A 25,362-nucleotide genomic window follows, 5' to 3' on the forward strand; every position below is an offset into this window, starting at 1 on the left:
TGACCCATTGGAGAGACAGATCCAGCTATGGGGCCGGCACTGTGCTGTACAGGCAAGAGGGAATAATCCTCGGAGTCCTCAACAATTCCACATCCCATGTAGTCTCATAGCATCAGGTCAAACGTGGGCCAGGAAAACACTCCTGATTACAGCTCCTGTTCCCAGAGCAGTCAACTGTGCCAAGTCCTTCTCACAAAGATGAGGAATTCTTCACTCACTGAGGAGTCAGTGCTTTGAATATTTTTAAGGCAAAGGTAGATAGATAGTCGATAAGTGAGTCGTTGGGAATGGGGAGCAGAGTTACAGTCAGATTATTAAATGACGATAGACACAAAATACTGGAGTAACACAGCGGGACAGGCATCATCTCTGGAGAGAAGGAATGGGTGGCGTTTCGGGTCGAGACTCTTCTTCAGACTGTTCATTATTAAATGATAGAGTAGCCTTTAGGGGCCAAGTGTCCATGTACTGCTCCTAACTGGTACATTCTATGCAACGTTCAAACAGTTGGGAATGTGACTGCAGAAGTTGCTTAGAGTTAGTATTGAAGATGACTATCTTCATCTGCTTCGTTAATGATTATTTCCCATCAATCAGGTGAACACAGTGAATCCTATCATGATCGACTGACCAGTGATGGTGTGGGGCATCTGTAATGTTAACAGTATTTCTCTCTCAACGGACTCAGCCTGATCTTTTGGGATTTCCTACAGCTTTGTATTTCTCTCTGCAACTCTTCCCTCAATGAGTCAGCAACAATATCTTATAGACAATAGACAATAGGTGCAGGAGGAGGCCCTTCGGCCCTTCGAGCCAGCACCGCCATTCAATGTGATCATGGCTGATCATTCTCAATCAGTACCCCGTTCCTGCCTTCTCCCCATACCCCCTGACTCCGCTATCCTTAAGAGCTCTATCTAGCTCTCTCTTGAATGCATACAGAGAATTGGCCTCCACTGCCTTCTGAGACAGAGAATTCTACAGATTCACAATTCTCTGGCTGAAAAAGTTTTTCCTCATCTCAGTTCCAAATGGCCTACCCCTGGTTCTTAAACTGTGCCCCTTGTTCTGGACTCCCCCAACATTGGGAACATGTTTCCTGCCTCTAATGTGTCCAACCCCTTAATAATCTTATACGTTTCGAAAAGATCTCCTCTCATCCTTCTAGATTCCAGTGTATACAAGCCTAGTCGCTCCAGTCTTTCAACATATGACAGTCCCGCCATTCCGGGAATTAACCAAGTAAACCTACACTGCACGCCCTCAATAGCAAGAATATCCTTCATCAATAGCTTATCACCAGGCATTCCTAGCCACAGACCAACAGAAATATTCCTTTTGTCGTATCGAACCCTGTCTCTCTGCAACTTAAAAGTAATTTGTTTTCCGGTTTCATGGTATGACAAAAGGTCCTTGGCCTGAAATGTTACTCTCTCCACAGATACTGCCTGACGCGTCAAGGGTTTCCAGGCTTTTCTGTTCTTGCTTTAGATTTATAGCATTTGCAACTTCCATTACCTGTTGTGTCCAGAAGGCCACTCCAACTCTTGGTGCAGCTTGTGGTTGACTAATGTGGTCTTGCCTATGACAATTTTGGGCCTCCAGTGTGCAATGTATGAATGCGGGCATACCTCTATGAACTGTGTGGACCACATGGTATGATTCTTCCTCCATTTCTGAACAAGTCACTACTGTTAGTTTAGTTTAGAGATACAGCATGGAAACATCCCTTCGGCCTAACCGCACCAACCAACGATTCCCATCGTTTAAGAAACAGTTGGACAGATACATGGATAGGACAGGTTTGGAGGGTTATGGACCAAGCGCAGGCAAGTGGGACTGGGGTAGCTGGGACATTGTTGGCCGGTGTGGGCGAGTTGGGCCGAAAGGCCTGTTTCCACACTGTATCACTCTATGACTCTATTAACACTATCCTACACACACTAGGGACAATTTACATTTCTACCAAGTCTATTAACCTAAAAAAACTGTACATCTTTGGAGTGTGGGAGGAAACCGAAGTTCTCAGAGAAAACCCACGTGATCACGGGGAGAACGTACAAACTCCGTACAGACGGCGCCTGTAATAGGGTGCTCGAACCCGGGTCTCTGGCACTCCGTACAGACGGCCCACCAGGTCAGCGCCGACCAGCGATCCCCGCTCATTAACACTATCCTACACCCACTAGGGACAATTTTTAAAAAACATTTACCAAGCCAATTAACCTACAAACCTGCATGTCTTTGGAGTGTGTGAGGAAACCGATCTCGGAGCAAACCCATGTAGGTCACGGGGAGAACGTACAAACTCCGTACAGACAGCGCCCGTAGTAGGGTGCTCGAACCGGCACTGCAAGCGCTGTAAGGCAGCAAATCTGCCACCGTGCCACCCATTGACAACCTCAATGTAAAATATCTTGTAGTTAGCTTTGTCCTTGCTACTTGTCTCCATGAACAGTGGTCTAAAGGAGCCTATGGGTGATACACCTTGTTGGGTGTGCAGCTCGTTAGCAGCTGCTGGGGTCGGCAGCATTTTGCATTCATGGCAAGTTGAGCAGGAGGCATCAGGTGTCTCTGCTGTCTGTATCTGAAGCAGAGGACGTGTGTTAACCGCTCATTCTTTTCCCTCGGAGATGCTGCCTGTCCCGCTGAGTTACTCCAGCATTTTGTGTCTACCTTCCATTTAAACCAGCATCTGCAGTTCTTTCCAACACGTTGTTTGCCCTCGCCTGGTTTGCTAACTCTCACTCTGCCTCCAAGTGTTTGAATCAAAGCCACAGCTGAGACGTTTAGTCTAATGTTTTTAAACTGATTAATCTTTGAAAGATGCAAGAGCTCGCTCTCCCAATAATCCATCAACATTTCAATGTTTATACAAAAGAGGTGTATTTCTTAATGTTTTATTGGAATCTGTCTGTTCTGTTTATTTGAATATCTTGCGATGCATCAAGGGCCTTAACGTGAACATGTTCTGTTTAGGATATCACCTCCGCTTGTTGCTTCTGAAACCTGGTGTCCAACTTCAGGCTGTGATCCAACCTTACACTGGAGTGCAGTTTTGCAGCTTTGCAGAACTTCAGATGACAAGGAATTGATTGATCCCTGGGATGGCAGGACTTTCATATGAAGAAAGACTGGATAGACTAGGCTTATACTCGCTGGAATTTAGAAGACTGAGGGGGGATCTTATAGAAACATATAAAATTCTTAAGGGGTTGGAGAGGCTAGATGCGGGAAGATTGTTCCCGATGTTGGGGAAGTCCAGAACCAGGGGTCACAGCTTAAGGATAAGGGGGAAGTCTTTTAGGACCGAGATGAGAAAACATTTCTTCACACAGAGAGTGGTGAGTCTGTGGAATTCTCTGCCACAGAAGGTAGTTGAGGCCAGTTCATTGGCTATATTTAAGAGGGAGTTAGATGTGGCCCTTTTTGCTAAAGGGATCAGGGGATATGGAGAGAAGGCAGGTACAGGTTACTAAGCTGGATGATCAGCCATGATCATATTGAATGGCGGTGCAGGCTCAAAGGGCCGAATGGCCTACTCCTGCAACTATTTTCTATGTTTCTATGTTTCTAAGGAAGGCACAGTCAGAGTCCCACCATTACTAATGCAACGTTTGATGAGTTAACCTGATAATGGGGGTTGAGAGAGGGATGATCATGCACCTTGTCGGAGATATTGCCTTTATCATCCATCCCCCCCCCCCCCCCCCCCCCACTCTTCCTCAAAGCAAGGTCCAGTTACTGGTTGACCCGAAACGTCACCCATTCCTTCTCTCCCGAGATGCTGCCTGACCTGCTGAGTTACTCCAGCATTTTGTGAATAAATACCTTCGATTTGTACCAGCATCTGCAGTTATTTTCTTACACTGGTTTATCAGTCACTGTGCAGTTCAGTAGGTTTGTAGCGACCTGTCTCGGTGCTTTAACTCACTTGAATCTCTGTGGTTGCATTGTGAACGTGATAACTCTTTACAAAGGGGTGGATTTTAAGAACGGGTGATGCATTCACCGTTTCAAGCCTTGAACGTGCGTTCCAGAAATTTGGAGGAGCCACTCTGTGCATGATGTTAGATGTCGCTGATAGCAGCTTCAGTTTCAAAAAATCCGGAGGACCAGCTGCATTTCAGCCTGAGGTAGACAGGATGAAAACTGGTCAAAGAGGAGAGAAATGGCACGGTGGCGCAGCGGTAGAGTTGCTGCCTTCTTGCGCTTGCCGCGCCAGAGACCCGGGTTCGATCCCGACTACGGGTGCTGTCTGTATGGAGTTTGTACGTTCTCCCTGTGACCGCGTGGGTTTCCTCCGAGATCTTCGGTTTTCTCCCACACTCCAAAAGGCGAACAGGTTTGTAGGTTAATTGGCTCGGTATTAGTTTAAATTGTCCCTAGTGTGTGTAGGATAGTGTTAATGTGCGGGGATTGCTGGTCGGCGCGGACTCAGTGGGCCCAAGGGCCTGTTTCTGCGCTGTATCTATAAACTAAACTGAACTAAATGCTTGAAATTTGTCATTGGCACATTATTCATTCAGCAAAAAATCACAGCCATGCGTTTTAATGATTAGTTTATAGTTGCGAATATGCGTACACTATAGGCTGAAAGAGAGAGAGTGTGTGTGTGTACATTATTATCTGTGGCAGTCTTTTTTGATGCCTGATTTGTTTTGTTTGCAGGTACCATCGATTGCCCCTCTCCACAGATGGGGTGCATCTACAAGCACAAATAGACACCTTTATTAATTCACTCAGGGTAAGTGTGCATAGTTGATCAAAATGGGATCATGGCAAAGTTCTGGATTCAGCGTGTACTTGGCAGTTGCAATGCCCTGACTCAGCTGGCATCCTTCTTGCATGAGTCTGAAGGTTGCAGGTTCAAGTCCCACTCTGCACAATTCAGTGCAAACACATGAGTGAGTTACTGAGTATATATTATATTGACAGAGGTGCCATCTTTCAGATGCGATACTGGACTAAGGTGCTGAACTCAAGAGAGAGAGACTCGAGTATTTTATTGTCATATGTACCGATATAATAGATCGTACTCATTCAAAGAGACGTGTCTTGTTCTCTCTTGTGTCCTGGGCAGTATTTAAACTTCATTACCAAGAAGAGCATACAGTATGCGATCTTTACCTTACTTTGGTTTCTCTGGGTGCGAGCCATGTACAGATTTGCTCCCACGGTTCCAAGAATAATGACTATATTTCAAAAGTACATCAAGATAAAGTTTACATCAATATAAAGTCCTTTGATAAGAGAGGCTTTATTATGGTGTTTAATCTTGAATATCAGTGAGAGAATGTGAATTAACTTTAAAAAACCCATAGCATGGCAACAATAGAAATGAGAGAGGTGTTGAAATGTCAACAACACCATTCCGGAAAGTTAACCAGGTCTCTTTCTGAGGCTTGTGGCTCAGACCCAATGGAAACGTAGAGTCCTAATGCGGGCAAATGGGATTAGTGTAAATGGGCAAAATGGGTTGAAGATGGATCTCAACCCGAAACGTCACCCATTCCTTCTCTCCAGAGATGCTGCCTGACCCGCTGAGTTACTCTGGCATTTTGTGTCTATCTTTGGGCAAAAAAGATTAGCATGGATGTGATGATTCCTGTGCTTTTTGAATCTATGACCTTACAACATGGTTGATTAGTCTGTGGTGACCTACCAAGCCACTTAGTTGCACATGGATGCTCTCTCTCTCTCTACTTAATAACACAGTTAATGCACCCTGACCTCCGAGACGGCAGCAGTTTAAGAAGAGAACTCAATCACACTTGCTTGGAATCAACAAAGAATAGGCAATAAATTCCCGCTTGCCGGTGGTACCCAGAACATGAATTTCTGTGGCTAAACAACAGTTCCACTCAAGACTAAAGCACTAGTAAACAAACATGGCTACAACCAGTCATGTAGATGGGGAGATCGGAAACACAGAGAAATCAAACACCCCCGTGGGAAAAATATCATCCCTTCAATTCTTTGCCTCAGTCAATGACTTTTATTTTGGTATTTCTCAGACTTTTAAAAAAAACTTTCCACAGGCAGGTCAGTTTGCTGGTGTTTGTTGTTGTCAAACAGTTTATTTTCCCTGTACACCTCAGACTTTACTTTTCGCTGGTCTTATCTCAGGCAAACACGGAGCACCGAGCGATAGGTTGCCAATGGATCACAAATAGTGAAAGACAATGAAACTTCTGTACTGGCTCAGTGTTTGGCCAATCGTAGCACATGTCCTTTGTGATTTGACCACCATAAAAAATGCTTGTGTTTCCTCTCTTCCTCCCATTTACTGAAACCCCCTGAAGTCTTTTATGTAGGAACATGTCCACTGCCTTGCATACGTGCGAGGTTTCACAGTGCCAGCTGCCCTTTCGAAGGAGCCAGCGCTGCCGTCGCAGCTGCGGCTTGCTTGCAGTCCGTCTGTCTTTTGTGTTTTTTGTTGTTTTTGTCTCAATTGTAGTGTTAATATGATGTAGTGTTGTATGTTATGTTTTGGGGGGGGGGCGGGAACTGTAACTGTAACATTCTCTCTCCAGAACGGAGACACGACCTTTGTTCTGTATCGTGTCTCCGTTCCCGTTGCGGCCTACCACCGGCCATGCACCTGGGACCACCTGGGTCTCTGGTTCGCAGAGCCCGCGGTCCGGACGCACCACCTGCGGCGCTGGCTGCCTGCGAATGCTGCGGGAACGGCTGCGACTCGTCTCCGGAGGCTCCGGCGCGGGCCGCGTGGACGTCGGAAGCCCGCAGGCCCCTGGATGGGGGCCGACATCGGGAGCTCCGGCAGCGGCAGAGGCAACGTGTCCGCCCGCCCCGAATCGCGGGGCTTGGGTCGGCCCGCCACGGACCTTTCACCATCCGGCGCGGCCTGAAATAGGCCGCGGGATTTTTTTTCACCGCCCAGCGGGGGCTTCAATATCGGGAGCCCCGACCGCCCCGACGTGGCAACTCCAACAGCCTGACCGCGGGACAAGACGGCAGGGAAGAGAAAAAGACATTCTGGCCTTCCATCACAGTGAGGAGGGACTGGAGGAGACTCACTGTGATGGATGTTTCTTTTTGTTTGGTGTTAGTTGTGATTGTATGTGTTATTGCATTTTTATTGATTAATCTTATTGGTCTTATTGTTTAACTGCGGGTAATGTTTCATTTTACTACACATTTATGTGTATGTGACAAATAAACGACTATTGACTATTGACTATTGACTATTGAAGGTGGTGGTGTGCTGGGGGAAAGATTACCGTTCAGCATTCACTTGTTAACCCTGTGATGTCTACCCTACACTAAAGGCAACCACGGATACAAAGAATAATTCCTTGTTTATTAAGTTTAATAAAACAAAAACGTTAAATAATCACAACTTTTGAATTATTGAAGAGTTCTGCTTTCTGAATATGAATTAAGCGCAGGAACAGATCCCCCCCCTTAAACACTGCTCCATCTGCCCCATCAATCAAAGCACAATGAACCAAGTGCAACAGTTCTACACTGTTGCCTCCTCCAAGTACTCCTTCATCTTGACAGAACGAGTAGAGTGGAGATAGCCAGTGCAAGTAGCTGAGAGAGATGGTGTGAGGCAAGGTGGGTGCAGGTGAGAGGAGTTGGTTGGTAGATGGCAGTGTAGTCAAGTCAAGTCAAGTTTATTTGTCACATACACATACACGATGTGCAGTGAAATGAAAGTGGCAATGCCTGCGGATTGTGCAAAAAATTACAATTACAGCATAAAAATTAAAATTAATACAGAAAAAAATGTAGTCCCTGGCGATATAATAGTTAACAGTCCTGATGGCCTGTGGGAAGAAACTCCGTTTCATCCTCTCCGTTTTCACAGCGTGACAGCGGAGGCGTTTGCCTGACCGTAGCAGCTGGAACAGTCCGTTACTGGGGTGGTAGGGGTCCCTCATAATCTTGCTTGCTCTTGATCTACACCTCCTGATGTATAGGTCCTGCAGGGGGACGAGTGTAGTTCCCATGGTGCGTTCAGCCGAACGCACTACTCTCTGCAGGGCCTTCCTGTCCTGGGCAGAGCTGTTCCCAAACCAGACTGTGATGTTGCCGGACAGGATGCTCTCTACAGCCCCAGAGTAGAAGCATTGAAGGATCCTCAGAGACACTCTGAATTTCCTCAGCTGTCTGAGGTGGTAAAGGCGCTGCCTTGCCTTACTCACCAGTGCGGCAATGTGTGTTGTCCTTGTCAGATCCTCTTTGATGTGGACTCCCAGGTATTTAAAACTGCTCACCCTATCCACAGTAGACCCATTTATTTCCAGTGGCGTGTACGTCCTTGGATGTTGAGCCCTTCTAAAAGCCCATAGATCATATCTGAGACAATATCAGTTCCTTCCTGCAGAGCAGAGGGCAGTATTGATCGCAACAGTACAGGCCCGTATTGGAACTAATTGTTGACTTTAGAAAAGGGGAGTCAGGAGACCAGGTGCCAATTTTCATCTGGTGGGTTTCAGACATGGAGGGAGTTGGCTGCTTCAAATTCCTGGATGTTAACATTTTGGATGAAATGCCCTGGTCCCAGCACACAGATGTAATCACAAAGAAAGTGCACCAGAGAACCTACCTTCGTAGAAGTTTAGTATGCCACTGGATATTCCAACAAACCTCTACAGGCGCACTGTAGAAAGTATCCTGACCGTTCCATCACGGCCTGGTACAGCAATTCCAACGCACAGGAAAGCACGAGGCTGCAGAAAGTGGTGGTCTCGTCCCGGTCCATCGCCATTGAAAGTATCTACATGAGGCGCTGCCTCAAGAAGGTGGCACCTGTCATCAAGGACCCTCACCATCCAGCCTCGACTCTCTTCCCACTGCTACTGGTGGGCAGGAGACAGAGAAGCTTGAATTTGCATCCACTAAGTTCAGGAACATGTGCTTTCCTACAACTAGTCGACCTGCTCAACCTAATCCAACCTCAGCAACAGAGCACTATGGACTCCCCCCCCCAACCTACCACAATCTTGATTTTCTCATTGGGTTTTGCACTAATAAGTTAATTTTGAGCATGTTATATATTTTCACTGTGTTGTATAATTTATGTGCAGTCTATTTATGATTTATGTTCTAGTGTGTTGTCTGAGTCTATGTAGCTGCATTTATTCACAAAATGCTGGAGTAACTCAGCAGGTCAGGCAGCATCTCGGGAGAGAAGGAATGGGTGACGTTTCGGGTCGAGACCCTTCTTCAGACTGGAGAAGGGTCTCGACCCGAAACGTCACCCATTCTTTCTCTCCCGAGATGCTGCCTGACCTGCTGAGTTACTCCAGCATTTTGTGAATAAATACCTTCGATTTGTACCAGCATCTGCAGTTATTTTCTTATACTCTATGTAGCTGCAGCAAGGTTTTCATTGTACCTGGACCACCGCGTTCTTGTGCACTTGATAATGAACCGAAGATAGACACAAAATGCTGGAATAACTCAGCTGGTCAGGCAGCATCTCGGGAGAGAAGGAATGGGTGATGTTTCGGGTCGGGACCCTTCTTCAGACTTGACCCGACTTGACTGACCTGACTGAAGTGACGGAGCACTTACGCTGCCAGCACTTTGCAAGAGATCGAAGGAACTAAACAGGCAAATGAAACCCTTTCCCAGCTGCTCCTCGTATCCTCGGGCAGTGATGACACCTTGTGGTGTGTATTGAAATAGAAACCCTAATTTCACCCTAACCTTGGTTTCGGATCTTGCACTTTGTGCCTGTGAGTGCAGCAAGCAGTAGAAACTGGAGGGACATGGTGTGTAACTTCACCAGTCAATAGACAATAGGTGCAGGAGGAGGCCATTCGGCCCGTCGAGCCAGCACCGCCATTCAATGTGATCATGGCTGATCATTCTCAATCAGTACCCCGTTCCTGCCTTCTCCCCATACCCCCTGACTCCGCTATCCTTAAGAGCTCTATCCAGCTCTCTCTTGAATGCATTCAGAGAATTGGCCTCCACTGCCTTCTGAGACAGAGAATTCCACAGATTCACAACTCTCTGACTGAAAAAGGTTTTTCCTCATCTCAGTTCTAAATGGCCTACCCCTTATTCTTAAACTGTGGCCCCTTGTTCTGGACTCCCCCAACATTGGGAACATGTTTCCTGCCTCTAACGTGTCCAACCCCTTAATAATCTTATACGTTTCGATAAGATCTCCTCTCATCCTTCTAAATTCCAGTGTATACAAGCCTAGTCGCTCCAGTCTTTCAACATATGATAGTCCCGCCATTCCAGGAATTAACCTAGTGAACCTACGCTGCACGTTTAGGTTGAACAAGCTCTAGATTATTTCTCATCATATTTTGAAAAAAAAAAAGTGTTTCGGATATTTTGCTTATATTTCAGTCCAATGCAACTTAATCAAAGGGCTTGTTTCTCTTTCAAGCATGTTCTGGTTTTTTTTCCAGTCTTCTAAATCCAGTTTGGCTTTTGCCTTCCTTCCCTCTGCGTAATATTCTGGCCTTCCCATTTTTGGGCAGGTTATGCAGTGCAGACTAATCATAAGCTACACTCGTCAGGCCATCCTTAGTAGCGCTGCATGCCAGAACTTTGTCAGTTTGTGTATTTAGGGATGCATTTTGCAGATTACAGGATTCAGAGAATGATCCTTGCTCCACAGATCTTTTAGACAACTGTCCAGTTGAATTTACTGTGTTTATTCATGTAAAATTTATAGTGAAGCATTATGATAACAAAATCTTAACAGGATCAGATGAATTAAGTTGTCGTGTTTAAGAAGAGTACCTGTCGTTTGCACAATTTAAACTGCAATGTTTGACATGATTAATGCGTACTAAAATAACACAGTAATTTATCATGTATGTGTTGAAAGTTGTAAATGATCTCTGCTGACCCAGTTAAGGTGCATATTGGCCCAGCATCTTTCAGAAACAGAAGAGAGAATGCTAGCAGCTGTGGTTCAAATTGGTTGCATTCCCGCCTGGAATTGGGAGGTTCAGGAATTCAAGTCCCAGAGCAGCTACTTAGATTCATAGTCATACAGCACAGAAACAGGACCTTCGGCCCAACTTGTCTATGCCGACCAAGATGCTCCATCTCAGCCCCATTTGCTCGTGTTTGGTGCATACCGGCCAATCCTTTCCTATCCATCTACCTGTTCAAGTGTCAATAGACAATAGGTGCAGGAGGAGGCCATTCGGCCCTTCGAGCCAGCACCACCATTCAATGTCATCATGGCTGATCATTCTCAATCAGTACCCCGTTCCCGCCTTCTCCCCATACCCCCTGACTCCGCTGTCCTTAAGAGCTCTATCTAGCTCTCTTGAATGCATTCAGAGAATTGGCCTCCACTGCCTTCTGAGGCAGAGAATTCCACAGATTCACAACTCTCTGACTGAAAAAGTTTTTCCTCATCTCAGTTCTAAATGGCCTACCCCTTATTCTTAAACTGTGGCCCCTTGTTCTGGACTCCCCCAACATTGGGAACATGTTTCCTGCCTCTAACGTGTCCAACCCCTTAATAATCTTATACGTTTCGATAAGATCTCCTCTCATCCTTCTAAATTCCAGTGTATACAAGCCTAGTCGCTCCAGTCTTTCAACATATGACAGTCCCGCCATTCCGGGAATTAACCTAGTAAACCTACGCTGCACGCCCTCAATAGCAAGAATATCCTTCCTCAAATTTGGAGACCAAAACTGCGCACAGTACTCCAGGTGCGGTCTCACTAGGGCCCTGTACAACTGCACACAGTACTCCAGGTGCGGTCTCACTAGGGCCCTGTACAACTGCACACAGTACTCCAGGTGCGGTCTCACTAGGGCCCTGTACAACTGCGCACAGTACTCCAGGTGCGGTCTCACTAGGGCCCTGTACAACTGCGCACAGTACTCCAGGTGCGGTCTCACTAGGGCCCTGTACAACTGCGCACAGTACTCCAGGTGCGGTCTCACTAGGGCCCTGTACAACTGCAGAAGGAACTGCAGAAGTGTCTTATAAATGTCACCACACATCTGCCTCAACGACTTCTTCTGGCAACTCGTTCCGTATACCCACCAACCTCTGAGTGAAGAAGTTGCCTCTCAGGTTTTGTATTCAATCTTGTCCCTCCCACCTTTAAACATATGTCCTCTTGTTTTTGATTCCACTACCTTGGGTTAAAGACTCTGTGCATTGTAAAAGATTCTGAAATATAAAAGACTCGGTTCGATAAGATCTCCTCTCATCCAATGATGAGACAATGCATAAAAGACAATGCATTTGTACTTTTTTGGTTAATATTTATATCTTTTCAACATTCCCCCAAAATCAATGGATAACCTGCTGATTGTCATTTCCTGAATCTTTCTCTGTGCAAGTTGGTTGCTGTATTCCCATTATTTTAACATTAACAATAACTCAAAGATACTTTATTGACTGTAAACCATTTTGGAATATACTGAGAGGGACATCGGAATGACCATGTTAACTCAAGCCTACTTTTTATGTTAAGTGCCACATGATAAATCTAAAGAAAACGTTATTTTTATTTATGGAATGTGATCCTTGCTGGCTCAGTTGATATAGACTGTGATTGTGACGCAGGCTCGGTGATCGTTTCGCTCAACACCTTCGCTCAATCCGCCTTAACCAACCTGATCTCCCGGTGGCTGAGCACTTCAACTCCCCCTCCCACTCCCAGTCTGACCTTTCTGTCATGGACCTCCTCCAGTGCCATAGTGAGGCCCACCGGAAATTGGAGGAACAGCACCTCATATTTCGCTTGGGCAGCTTGCAGCCCAGCGGTATGAACATTGACTTCTCCCACTTTAGATAGCTCCTCTGTCCCTCTCTTCCCCTCCCCCTTCCCAGTTCTCCCACTGTCTTCCTGTCTCCACCTATATCCTTCCTTTGTCCCGCCCCCCTGACATCAGACTGAAGAAGGGTCTCGACCCGAAACGTCACCCATCCCTTCTCTCCTGAGATGCTGCCTGACCTGCTGAGTTACTCCAGCATTTTGTGAAATAAATACCTTCGATTTGTACCAGCATCTGCAGTTATATTCTTACACTACACTGCGATTGCCTGATTGTCAGAACCTGTGTCACTTCTTTATATTATTAATATAAATGCATCCTCAAAATTGAAGGGACTCCATTGCTCCTGCAATATTATTGAATTTGTGAACAAAGTTTATGGTACAGATCCTTGTCTAAGGATGGTAGAGTTGCTGCCTTCCAGACCCAGAGACCCAGGTTCAATCCTGACTACAGGTGTTATCTGTACTGAGTTGGTACATTCTCCCTATTTCCACGTAAGTTTTCTCCGGGTGCTCCGGTTTCCTCCCACACTCCAAAGACGTACAGGTTTGTAGGTTAATTGGCTTCTGTAAATTGTAAATTGTCCCTGGTATGAAGGATAGTGCTAGTATATGGGGATTGCTAGTTGGCACGGACTCGGTGGGCCGAAGGGCCTGTTTCCTTGCTGCGACTCTAAAATATAAAGTTTCTTTGACCCGAATATTTGCCCTGACCTGAATCAATGTTTTTGATGACCGTTTCCTTGTTTAACATGTTGGTTGTCGCACTCCATAAAGAAAGGTCCATTCACGTAATGCTTTCCATGATGTGTATATCATATCATATCATATCATATATATACAGCCGGAAACAGGCCTTTTCGGCCCACCAAGTCCGTGCCGCCCAGCGATCCCCGTACATTAACACTATCCTACACCCACTAGGGACAATTTTTACATTTACCCAGCCAATTAACCTACATACCTGTACGTCTTTGTCCTTGGTTCTAGTGCTTGAACAGGGTGATTGTATACTTCACCACAACCAGCAGACCTTTCTCCTACTTGGCTAGCAAAATGAAAGCAGATCTTTTCCAAAGTATTGTTTGCAACCACCGTATTTATACCGATCCTTCTTTTTCTTCTAGGAGACCCCAAATCTCTTGCTTCTGCAAGACTCCAAAAGACCTCCTCCTGCGTTAGTCTTCAGCTGCCAAGTTGGAGTTGGCAGGACGAATTTAGCAATGGTCCTGGGGATTCTCGTGCTGTATCACAGGACAGGCTTTCCTGAAAAGCTGGGGTGAGTAGGCATTTGATTATCCAGGAGTTTTCACAGGCAGGGGGGCAGTGCTGCTGGAGCTCACCGGAGTGTCACTCCGACACCTCTGTACAAACCCCCCAAAATAAACTGCGGGAATTTTAACTAGCGGGGAATTTAACAGTGGCCGCTCCAGCACCAGTGACAGCTCCTGCACCTAAAAACCTAGCACTGCAACACTGTTCACAACTATTTAAAAACTGTAAATATAGATAAGCTATCTCTTGCCATAAGAATTCCGACATGTTTGATGTTTCTAGGGAACTTCCTTTTAGGTTCAAAACTTGATGTCTGAACTGTTATTGGAATCTCCTTTGAAATTTGACTCTCGCCGTCTATTTTCAGCTTGGCTTAGTTGGGATAACCTTTGGGCATAAAGGTTGTTTGTTCAATTCCCCGCCGTGGAACTTCAGTACATTATCTCACCTGACATTCTCGCACAACATGGAGATTATTGCAGTGCCTGAGGTACTGTGTGCCAGGTGGGATCTTAAAGTGAGATTTCATTCTTCTGCTCGGGTGCAGGTTAAGGATTCCCTGCCCCTGTTTGAAACGTAGAGTAGAGGATAGTTAATGCTGTCTCCTCACAACTTTGATGACCTGGGTTCAATTCTGACCCCGAGTGCTGTCAGTGTGGAGTTTGCATGTTCTCTCTGTGAACGTGTGGGGGTTTCTGGGTGCTCCAGTTTCTTCCTACATCCCGAAAATTTGCTGTTAGGTCAATTGTCAACTTTGAATTACTGCATGAATGGGAAAATAAATCAAAGGAGTGTTGCTGGACATATGTTAGAAGAGTATTAATCGTAGGGGTAGAGGAAAATAAGTAGAGAGGAACAGGACTGATGGTTGACGAGGAGACAGCATGAACTGTTGGGCCAAATGGTCTCTTTCTCAGTTGTTACAATATAAATTTAATGGCCAATATTCCACTCATAACCCACCCTGATCATTCATCCCATTTCTCTAGGTGGAATCTGTTGTACTTCGTGGTCCGGTATCTGTTGTACCTTTGTTGTGACTCTGGACGGACCACAAGTACACGTGTTTAAAAGGTTATAATGCTGGAGCTTAAATCCAGGCTGTTTATTCCAAGGCCACCTGGAACCAGAGTGGCCATCTAATCACCACATTCTCTTATATAGACATTACTACACAGGCAAACAAAGTAGTCCTTGTGATACAACAAAGTAGTCCCTGCAATATCACAACAGAATCTATGTATTGCTTTTGTTGACATAGTTTGTACTTCTGGAATAATTAATTGATTATAAATCATTTGGATGAAAGGATGTGCTCAGAAACTGTATACATGCAAGCTTTTCTTTCTTAAATCAACCTCCTTGTTCTCTGTAGAGCTGACCAGAACGGCAGTATTAAAAAGAGGGAGCCATTGCGGGTTATTCAAAACTTTGCCAAGGCCCTACCTAGAGGCCAACAAATTGTGGAAGAGGTCAGTGCTACTTTTGTTGTTTGAAGATGTAATCGTGATTTTCCAAGAATTCAAGTTCCCCTAATGAGAACGTTAGCAGAGTTCATTAGCTGAAAATATATCATGCCGATTCTCAGCCCTTTATCCTTGTATTTAAGACCCAACTGTGATTTCTTCCATGTACACCGATCAGCCGAAACATTATGACCGGATGAGGGGAGGGGGAGGAGAGGGTGCTGCACCAATGCAGGAGAGTTTTGGGCCCAACCGGTCCACTTGGTCTAGTTTACACTTAAAATGGCCATGCTATTCAATCTAGACATCATTCAGGTAATTTCTATGGTAAACTGTGGCCCCCATTTGTATTAAACTGTTTGTAGTTAAGATGGGATTTTGGATGCCCTGGCACACATAATACTGTTCCTGGAACCTTGTCATTGGAAGAACAGTACGCAAGGAGCAGAGCAAGATCTAGATTGTTCGGGAAAAATATTTTGAAGGTGAATCTCCAGTAATTTATTTTTCAAGCAAGCCATGGGTTTTATTTTCCTTTTGATCCTCTGCCATTCATTTGGAATTTATGGAAAAAGGATTACTGCTGCGTATGATTACTTTTGCATTCGTTTTTTGAATGGCGGAGCTGTGAATTTAGTACATTTTATAAAGCTGCTTAATCCGATGTTGATAAATATTTCCACATCTCTCAGAAAGACGTTGCTCGGCCCATGCCAATATTGGCCCTTTTCAAAGACCCATCTGATTCTTCATAATTTCCTGTGCTTTCCATATAATTACACAGAAAATAGGTGCAGGAGGAGGCCATTCGGCCCTTCGAGTCAGCACCGCCATTCATTGTGATCATGGCTGATCATTGTGACTTATTTTTTTCAAACATTTATCTCATTCCCATTTGTAAATTACTTTTGAAAAAAGATACCTGGTAAGTAACTTATAAACATAATCCTTCTTGCCTTCTTACTGTCTTTTGCTAATTTCTTTCAATCTGTTTTCTCTCGTGACTGACCATGCTCCTAGACTAAGTAGTACGGCTTGGTGCTACGAACCCATGATCAATCCTGACTTTGGGTGCTATGTGTGTGTGGAGTTTGCACGTATTCTTCGTGAATGCTTGAATGCTGAGATTTCCCCCAAGTGAACCATTTTCCCAACATGTCTCAAAGATGTGCCAGTGTACAGTTGGTGACTGCAAATTACCCCATATTTATTTTGTGATAGCCTTTTGTAACAATTCCACTCAGTTTGCTGGTAGCCGTCTCTGCTCTAAGCAACCTTTTCCATCTAACTGATCCCCTGTATCGCTCGAATAAATCTCCTCCAATATAATGTGCCCCATTTGATATTGGATACAAGGGGCATAAATAGCCCTTGATGGCTCAGTACATGAGATACCATCGCGGTAATATGCCGTGGGAATGCAGGTACTCCTCAGAGTTCATATCTCTGCTATTGTTTGATAGATTGGAGTAAATGCCGAGGTTATCACCACAGTGCCCTTGATTACCATCAGCACATGATTAGATGTTTGGTCAGTGCAGCCAAGGTCATACTAGATGTTCCGATTTGCTACCCAGGTGTGCTCACCTAGATTGCGTGGAACAGTACAGGACAGGAACAGGCCCCACGGCCCACAATGTTTGTGCCAAACTTGATGCCAAGTTAAATTAATTTCTTCAGCCGTTACATGACTCGTCCATTCCCTGCACATTCAGGTGCTTACCCAAAAGCCACTACCTCCATCATCGTCCCTGGCAGCGAGTGTCACTCTCTACGGGGGAAAATAAACTTGCCCTTCAACTCCTTTAAACTTTGCCCCTCTCAGTATAAAGAAATGCCCTCTAATCTTTGACATTTCCACCCTGGGGAAAAAGGTTCTGACTATGTACCCTGTGTATACCTCTCCTAATTTCATACATACTTCTATCAGGTCTCCCCTCAAACCCCTGTCCCACTTAGGCGATTGTTTAGGCGACTATAGGCGACTAGGCCGTCGCCACACGGTCGTCGGGGTGTCGCCTGTATGGTCGTAGTCAGGATCGAACCTGAGTCTCCGGCGCTGCATTCGCTGTAAGGCAGCAACTCTACCGCTGCGCCACCGTGCCGCCCTTTCCTGTTACATTCAACCACCCAAAGTGCACACCTCGTACTTGGTTGGATTAATCTCCATCTGCCATTTCTCTGCCCATTTCTGGAGCTGATCTACACCGATCAGCCAAAACATTATGACCTGATCAGCCAAAACATTATGACCACCTGCCTAATATGCTGTTGGTCCTCCGTGTGCAGCCCCATACACAGCAGGGTGCGATGCACTGTGTATTGTGACACATTCCTCTCGTGACCACCATTAAAATTTTCTGTGACTTGTGCCACAGTGGACCTTCTGTTGGTTCGGACCAGACGGGATAGCCTTCGTTGCCCTCGCGCATCGATGAGCCTTGGGCGCCCAACACCCTGTCTGTCGCCGGTTTGTGGTTTGTCCCTCCTCGGACCACAGTCAGTCGGTACTCACCACTGCTGACCGGGAGCACCCCACAAGCCTTGCCGTTTTAGCGATGCTCCGACCCAGTCGTCTGGCCATAACAATTTGGCCCTTGTCAAAGTCACTCAGGTCTTTACTCCTGCCCATTTCTCCTGCATCCAACGCATCAACTTCAAGAACTGACAGTTCACTTGCTGCCTAATATATCCCACCCCTTGATAGGTGGCATTGTAACAAGGTAATCAATGTTATTCACTTCGCCTGTCAGTGGTCATAATGTTTTGGCTGATCAGTGTGTATCTCGCTGTGTTGTTTGCCAACCTGCTTCACTGTCCGTTCAATTTTGGTGTTGTCTGCAAACTTCCTGACCAACCCACCTACATTTATGTCCACGTCGTCTAAGTCACAAACAACAGAGATCCCAGCTCAAATACCTGTGAAACTCCACTGGTAACAAACCTCCAGCCAGACTAAAACCCCTGTCCCACTTAGACGATTGTTTAGGTGACTACAGGTGACTAGGCCGTCGCCACACGGTCGCCGGGGTGACGCCTGTACGGTCGTGAGTCGTCTCCAAAGAGTCGTAGCGTTTTTCTGGTCGCCGCTGGATTTTGAAATGTTAAAAAAAAATTCGGCCACTGTTGGTTTGACACTGATGATCGTAGCTTGACGTCTCCTGACGGGGGCGCTGTCGTAGGTTGTCGCCAGGTGACGTAGGTTGTCGCCGGTGCTGACTTCGGTGAATTCCATTGGCGACTGCCTACGTCAACCGGCGACAGGTACCGGCGTCAAAACCGGTGGCCAAAATGACGTGAATTGTCTTCAGTTGTCGCCGACACAGTCGTAGCTTGTCGCGGGTAGATGTAGGTTGACTTCAGTTGTCGTAGCTTGCCGCCTGTGTGGTCATAGGTGCGGTCGTAGGTGGACGTCCTAAGTCGCGACGATTGGGTCGGCGGTTGTCGGTAGCTTGCCTTAGCTTGATGTTGGCTAGGTGGCAGGTTGTTGTAGCTTGTCGTAGACATTGTCGTGGGGGGGGTCCAGTCGCCGGTTTTTCGGCGAACTGCTACGACTATTGCAGTCGCTGGCAGTCGCCTAAAAAAACGCCCAAGTGGGACAGGTCCCTTACTTCCACCACATCACTATGATTAAGCCAGTTCTGAATCGAAATGATTAAATCACCATGGATCCCATGCGTCTTAATCGTATGGACCAGCCGACCATGAGGGATTTAATCAAATGCCTTACTCAAATCCACATAGACAACAAACACTGTCCTGCCCTCAGTGATCACCTTTTGGACTTATTTTAGCAAGGAAAGCAGAGATGACAAAATCACCTGGGCAACCTGCTTACAGCTGATGTATTTCCTTCAATCAGGTGGATTCAGCCATCGCACACTGTTCTGAAATGCACGACATGAAAGAAGCAATCTATGAATACAAGCAGAAGTTGGAAGCCATTGGGGAGACTTGCCAGGTGCAGGTAAGTGACACCCTGGGAAAATTGTCGTTTCTTTTTTGCTCTGGTTTATTTTCACACACATGTTTAGACCGTAATGTTGTATCCTTATTGTTTTGATGTGTTTATGCTTTATTCTTAATTGTTAACTGTATTGCCTGCCCATGCCCCAACAAACTTATCTCTACCTACCTCGACTCCATCCTATCCCCCCTGGTTAAATCCCTCCCCACCTACGTCCAAGACACCTCACACGCTCTCCATCTCCTCGATAACTTCCGGTTCCCAGGCCCCCACTCCCTCATCTTCACCATGGATGTCCAGTCACTCTACACTTCCATCCCCCACACGGATGGTCTCGAAGCCCTCTGTTTCTTCCTCGACCGTAGAACCAGCCAATCCCCATCGACCAACACTCTCCTCCGCCTAGCAGAGCTGGTTCTTACCCTCAACAACTTCTCCTTTGACTCCTCCCACTTCCTCCAAACCAGAGGCGTAGCTATGGGCACTCGCATGGGCCCTAGCTACGCCTGCCTCTTTGTCGGGTACGTCGAACAATCCCTGTTCCAGACGTACACTGGCCCCATCCCCGAACTCTACCTCCGCTACATCGACGACTGCATTGGTGCTACCTCTTGCACCCATGCAGAACTCACTGACTTCATACACTTCACCTCCAATTTCCATCCTGCCCTTAAATATACCTGGACTATCTCCGACATCTCCCTCCCGTTTCTGGACCTCACCATCTCCATCACAGGAGACAGACTAGTGACGGACATTTACTATAAACCCACTGACTCGCACAGCTATCTGGACTACACTTCTTCCTACCCGGTCCCCTGCAAAAAGTCTATCCCCTACTCCCAATTCCTCCGTCTACGCCGCATCTGCGCCCGGGATGAGGTGTTTCACACTAGGGTTTCTGAGATGTCCTCGTTCTTCAGGAAATGGGGCTTCCCCTCCTCCATTATAGATGAGGCTCTCACTAGGGTCTCTTCTACATCCCGCAGCTCCGCTCTTGCTCCCCCTCCCCCCACTCGCAACAAGGACAGAATCCCCCTCGTTCTCACCTTCCACCCCACCAGCCAGCGGATCCAACATATCATCCACCAACATTTCCGTCACCTACAACGGGACCCCACCACTGGCCATATCTTCCCATCCCCTCCCCTCTCTGTGTTCCGCAGAGACCGTTCCCTCCATAACTCCCTGGTCCACTCGTCCCTACCCAAACCACCCCAACCCCGGGCACTTTCCCCTGCAACCGCACAAGATGCAACACCTGTCCCTTTACCTCCCCCCTCAACTCCATCCAAGGACCCAAACAGTCTTTCCAGGTGAGACAAAGGTTCACCTGCACCTCCTCCAACCTCATCTATTGCATCCGCTGCTCTAGATGTCAACTTATTTACATCGGCGAAACCAAGCGCAGGCTCGGCGATCGCTTCGCTGAACACCTGCGCTCAGTCCGCATTAACAAAACTGATCTCCCGGTGGCCGAGCACTTCAACTCCCCCTCCCATTCCCAGTCTGACCTTTCTATCATGGGCCTCCTCCAGTGCCATAGTGAGGCCCACTGGAAATTGGAGGAACAGCACCTCATATTTCGCCTGGGCAGTTTGCAGCCCAGTGGCATGAATGTCGACTTCTCCAACTTTAGATAGTTCCTCTGTCCCTCCGTTCCCCTCCCCCTTCCCAGATCTCCCTCTATCTTCCTGTCTCCACCTATATCCTTCCTTTTTCCCACCCCCCTGACATCAGTCTGAAGAAGGGTCTCGACCCGAAACGTCACCCATTCCTTCTCTCCCGAGATGCAGCCTGACCTGCTGAGTTACTCCAGCATTTTGTGAATAAATCGATTTGTACCAGCATCTGCAGTTATTTTCTTATACTGGTTGTGTTGTCATTTGTGAGCGGAGCACCAAGGCACATTCCTTGTATATGCACATACTTGGCCAATAAACTTATTCAAATGCAAGCTTTGAGGACAAAGGAACACAGTGTAAAAGGCTGTGAAGCAGCTGAAGTGTTTAGACACTTCCATGACGTGAGGTGTTTAAGCAGCTCTTAATAATGCAGAGCGTTACAGTGGGTCAGTAATGTGGACCAGGAGTTGGAGATGGATGATCGTGGATGTTGCACATTTAAAATGAAATTGGTATCACTGGAGGCTGATGAATAGAAATCAAATCAGATAAACTTCTGATTATTGCTTGAAATCAGGTGCAGAATGATGGTAGGAGACAAAACGTGGTTGGCAGTCTGACTGTCCTCCTTTTAAAATGTTATCTTTATATGCCTCGTCATCCTCCCCTCGCTAACAATGATCTATTCTACATTTTCCATGACCTTCGGCCCCTTTGCTAACCCATTTTCACACCTTACCCTTCCATATCTCTGTGTCTCCCGCTCCCCTGACTCTCAGTCTGAAGAAGGGTCTCGACTTGAAGCGTCACCCATTCCTTCTCTCCAGAGACGCTGCCTGTTACTCCAGCATTATCTGTCCATCTACAGAACAATGTCATGCAGTGCCATGGTGTAGAGATTGATACAGAAGTGAGGTATCAGCGGATACCTGCAATGGCAGAACCAAACACAAGAAAAGTCCAGCCCATTTCAAGAGCAAGGAAGAAGCGTGGGAGAAAGAAAGGTTTAAAAAGAGAGCGTAACTGAAATGATTCAATAGTTGGTTCTTTTCCAAGAACAGTTTACTGTCTAAATCTGATACTGTTCCTGTATTTCAATGTAAGTGGGTTTGAGTGAAAGAGGTATTTGGTCCCATACAAAATAGCACAAAACCTCTAGGATAGATTTATGTTAAGATGTGATGTAGAGATATATATTGTTTCAATGCAATTAAATTGGCAGAAAAACTGCAGGAAACCCAGGTGTGCAGGAAAAAACTGCAGATGCAGGTTTAAATCGAAGATAGACACAAAATGCTGGAGTCACCCATTTCTTCTCTCCAGAGATACTGCCTGTCCCGCTGAGTTACTCCAGCATTTTGTGTCTATTTACATGGTGGTTTACTCTGAGTTATAACGGATGACAGATTTACTTTTTCAGTGCAGAGCTAGATACAATAGGTGTAGATAGATGTGTTTGGACTGACGACAAGCATTTAAATATCCTATGTATAGTGAAGCAAACAAATGGAGGCTGAGATCTTGTACACAAAGCTTTCATGTTAAATGAAAACATGTACTCTTTCATATAAAATAGTCACCTCATTACAGGCAACCGATGGATTTATGCATTCCCATTCACTGGCTGTTCTTATTGACCTAATTGAGAGTTTGGTGGAATTGCAAATTAATACTTGGCTTTCTTTGAATAATTTTTTAAAAGCCAGAAGATATAAAATTGGATGTTTTGGATGAATAAATAATCGATTTACTGGTATGGATATGTTTTGCTGGTGTACCACTGACCTGCGTAGAATAATTTCTAGTAATGAATTACAAAAGAATACTTTCTCAACTTGAAATGTGGTATTTCAAAGTGAGTGGCGTTTTGAAAATGTGGCTGGCTGCAAAATAGTTAATGGAATGGAAATATCAGGCATTATGGGCTGTGTGGCAGGCTTATTCTACGCAAAGTTTCATTGCATGATACTGAAGGGAATTAAAAACAACATTTTTGTGCAAATGAAATAGTTTTCTTTGAAGGCCTCTTGGAATTAGACATGCTTATTGTTGTCGGGAATTTTGAGAATTTTTCAAGAAGATGAGTAGGTTATTATAGTTTGGTTAACCCTGGGATTCACATGCTGGGGAACACGATGGGAAAATGGCCAGGATAGAATGTAGTTAAAATAGCTAAAGCTGAAACATTCTGCTGGGAAGCAGGCTTTCTTATCTTTAGGGGGGAAGGGTAGTCCTTTGTTGTTCTGTCTGGGTTCTTATCTTAAGAACCGCGGTCTAGGCTTAAGCTCAGGGGTGACCGCGCTTTTGCGGTTGCAGCTCCTAGACTGTGGAACAGCATCCCTCTCCCCATCAGAACTGGCCCCTCCATCGACTCCTTTAAGTCCAGGCTCAAAACCTATTTCTACTCCCTAGTGTTTGAGGCTCATTGAGCCTCTGTGAACTGTTTCATTTTTTCCCTTAGTACCTAATCAGATGTACAGCACTTTGGTCAACGTGGGTTGTTTTTAAATGTGCTACACAAATAAAATTGACTTGACTTGACTTGACTTATCTGTTGCAATCTTGAGATTACAGCTGCTCTTTGTCACGTGTTTGGCAGGCGAGCCTCCAATAGACCAACAAATGATATATTTTACAAGGGGGCTCCATAGGGCAAGTAGGATCTGGACATTTATGGTATCTGCATGTTAGAAACATGGGAGGGTTTACAACACAACAAAAAACGTAAGATTATAAAGTTAACTCTGGGAAAAGACAAAAATGAAAGGTTACAGAGACATTGATTAATGATGGTTTATTTCAACTCCACAAGTAACCATTGTGTCATGAGGATATAAAAATCCTAGTTACTGTATTTATTCACAAAATGCTGGAGTAACTCAGCAGGTCTGGCAGCATCTCAGGAGAGAAGGAATGGGTGACGTTTCGGGTCGAGACCCTTCTTCAGACTGAAGAAGGGTCTCGACCCGAAACGTCACCCTCAGTCTGAAGAAGGGTCTCGACCCGAAACGTCACCCTCAGTCTGAAGAAGGGTCTCGACCCAAAACGTCACCCTCAGTCTGAAGAAGGGTCTCGACCCGAAACGTCACCCTCAGTCTGAAGAAGGGTCTCGACCCGAGACGTCACCCTCAGTCTGAAGAAGGGTCTCGACCCGAAACGTCACCCATTCCTTCTCTCCTGAGATGCTGTCAGACCTGCTGAGTTACTCCAGCATTTTGTGAATAAATACCTTCGAGTTGTACCAGCATCTGCAGTTATTTTCTTATACTCCTAGTTACTGTAGTTTATTGAAGCAGTTCCAGCTTGTTCACACTCTTTCCCCATGTACATCGCTAAGGCCTTTATTAAGCCGACTTGTTCGATAGACTCACCACTGACCTGTGAGCTGCTTTATTTTGTGTCTGTGCCTATCTGAGTAGAGTCAGATGCAGGGTACAGGTATAGTACAGAATTCCCTCCTACACTTGCTACTCGGAATCAGTGACCCCCCAAGGTCTGGTCAACATGCCATTCCCTCAGTGTTAATCCATGTTACATACAGCAGCCTTCCCTGAAAGCCACATTGTTAACATTGCCTCGCATCGGTGACATGTGACAATAGACAATAGACAATAGACAATAGGTGCAGGAGTAGGCCATTCAGCCCTTCGAGCCAGCACCGCCATTCAATGCGATCATGGCTGATCACTCTCAATCAGTACCCCGTTCCTGCCTTCTCCCCATACCCCCTCACTCCGCTATCCTTAAGAGCTCTATCCAGCTCTCTCTTGAAAGCATCCAACGAACTGGCCTCCACTGCCTTCTGAGGCAGAGAATTCCACACCTTCACCATTCTCTGACTGAAAAAGTTCTTCCTCATCTCCGTTCTAAATGGCCTACCCCTTATTCTTAAACTGTGGCCCCTTGTTCTGGACTCCCCCAACATTGGGAACATGTTTCCTGCCTCTAATGTGTCCAATCCCCTAATTGTCTTATATGTTTCAATAAGATCCCCCCTCATCCTTCTAAATTCCAGTGTATACAAGCCCAATCGCTCCAGCCTTTCAACATACGACAGTGGGAAGTGGATCTGCGGATCAAAATGTCTCCGCACCTGGAGTAAAGTGCGTCTTATTTGGAGTGTGATACACATGTACATGTTTCCCATCAGTTCTTTTCACTTGAGCGTGCACTGTCTTGAGCAAGATAATTGAGATGATTATACAATCATGCAGCACAACATGAAGCATTCAGCCTGCTGTATGTGCTGGCCCATTGATCTCTGAGCTTTCCGT

At 45.9% G+C, this 25,362-nt stretch overlaps 1 protein-coding gene across 4 annotated transcripts in view; it reads left to right on the forward strand.

Moving 5' to 3' along the window:
* The window catches only part of pald1a (phosphatase domain containing paladin 1a), a 204,554-nt gene that overhangs the window by 75,737 nt on the left and 103,455 nt on the right, over positions 1-25,362 (forward strand). For all 4 annotated transcript variants that reach the window (XM_078428424.1, XM_078428423.1, XM_078428426.1 and 1 more), the window contains exons 7-10: positions 4,672-4,747; positions 13,883-14,034; positions 15,406-15,502; positions 19,359-19,463. In XM_078428424.1, the coding sequence (XP_078284550.1) occupies positions 4,672-4,747; positions 13,883-14,034; positions 15,406-15,502; positions 19,359-19,463 (430 nt within the window). The remainder of the gene's footprint in view (positions 1-4,671; positions 4,748-13,882; positions 14,035-15,405; positions 15,503-19,358; positions 19,464-25,362) is intronic.

This window comes from Rhinoraja longicauda, chromosome 35, assembly GCF_053455715.1.
Source record: "Rhinoraja longicauda isolate Sanriku21f chromosome 35, sRhiLon1.1, whole genome shotgun sequence".
Taxonomy (NCBI): domain Eukaryota; kingdom Metazoa; phylum Chordata; class Chondrichthyes; order Rajiformes; family Arhynchobatidae; genus Rhinoraja; species Rhinoraja longicauda.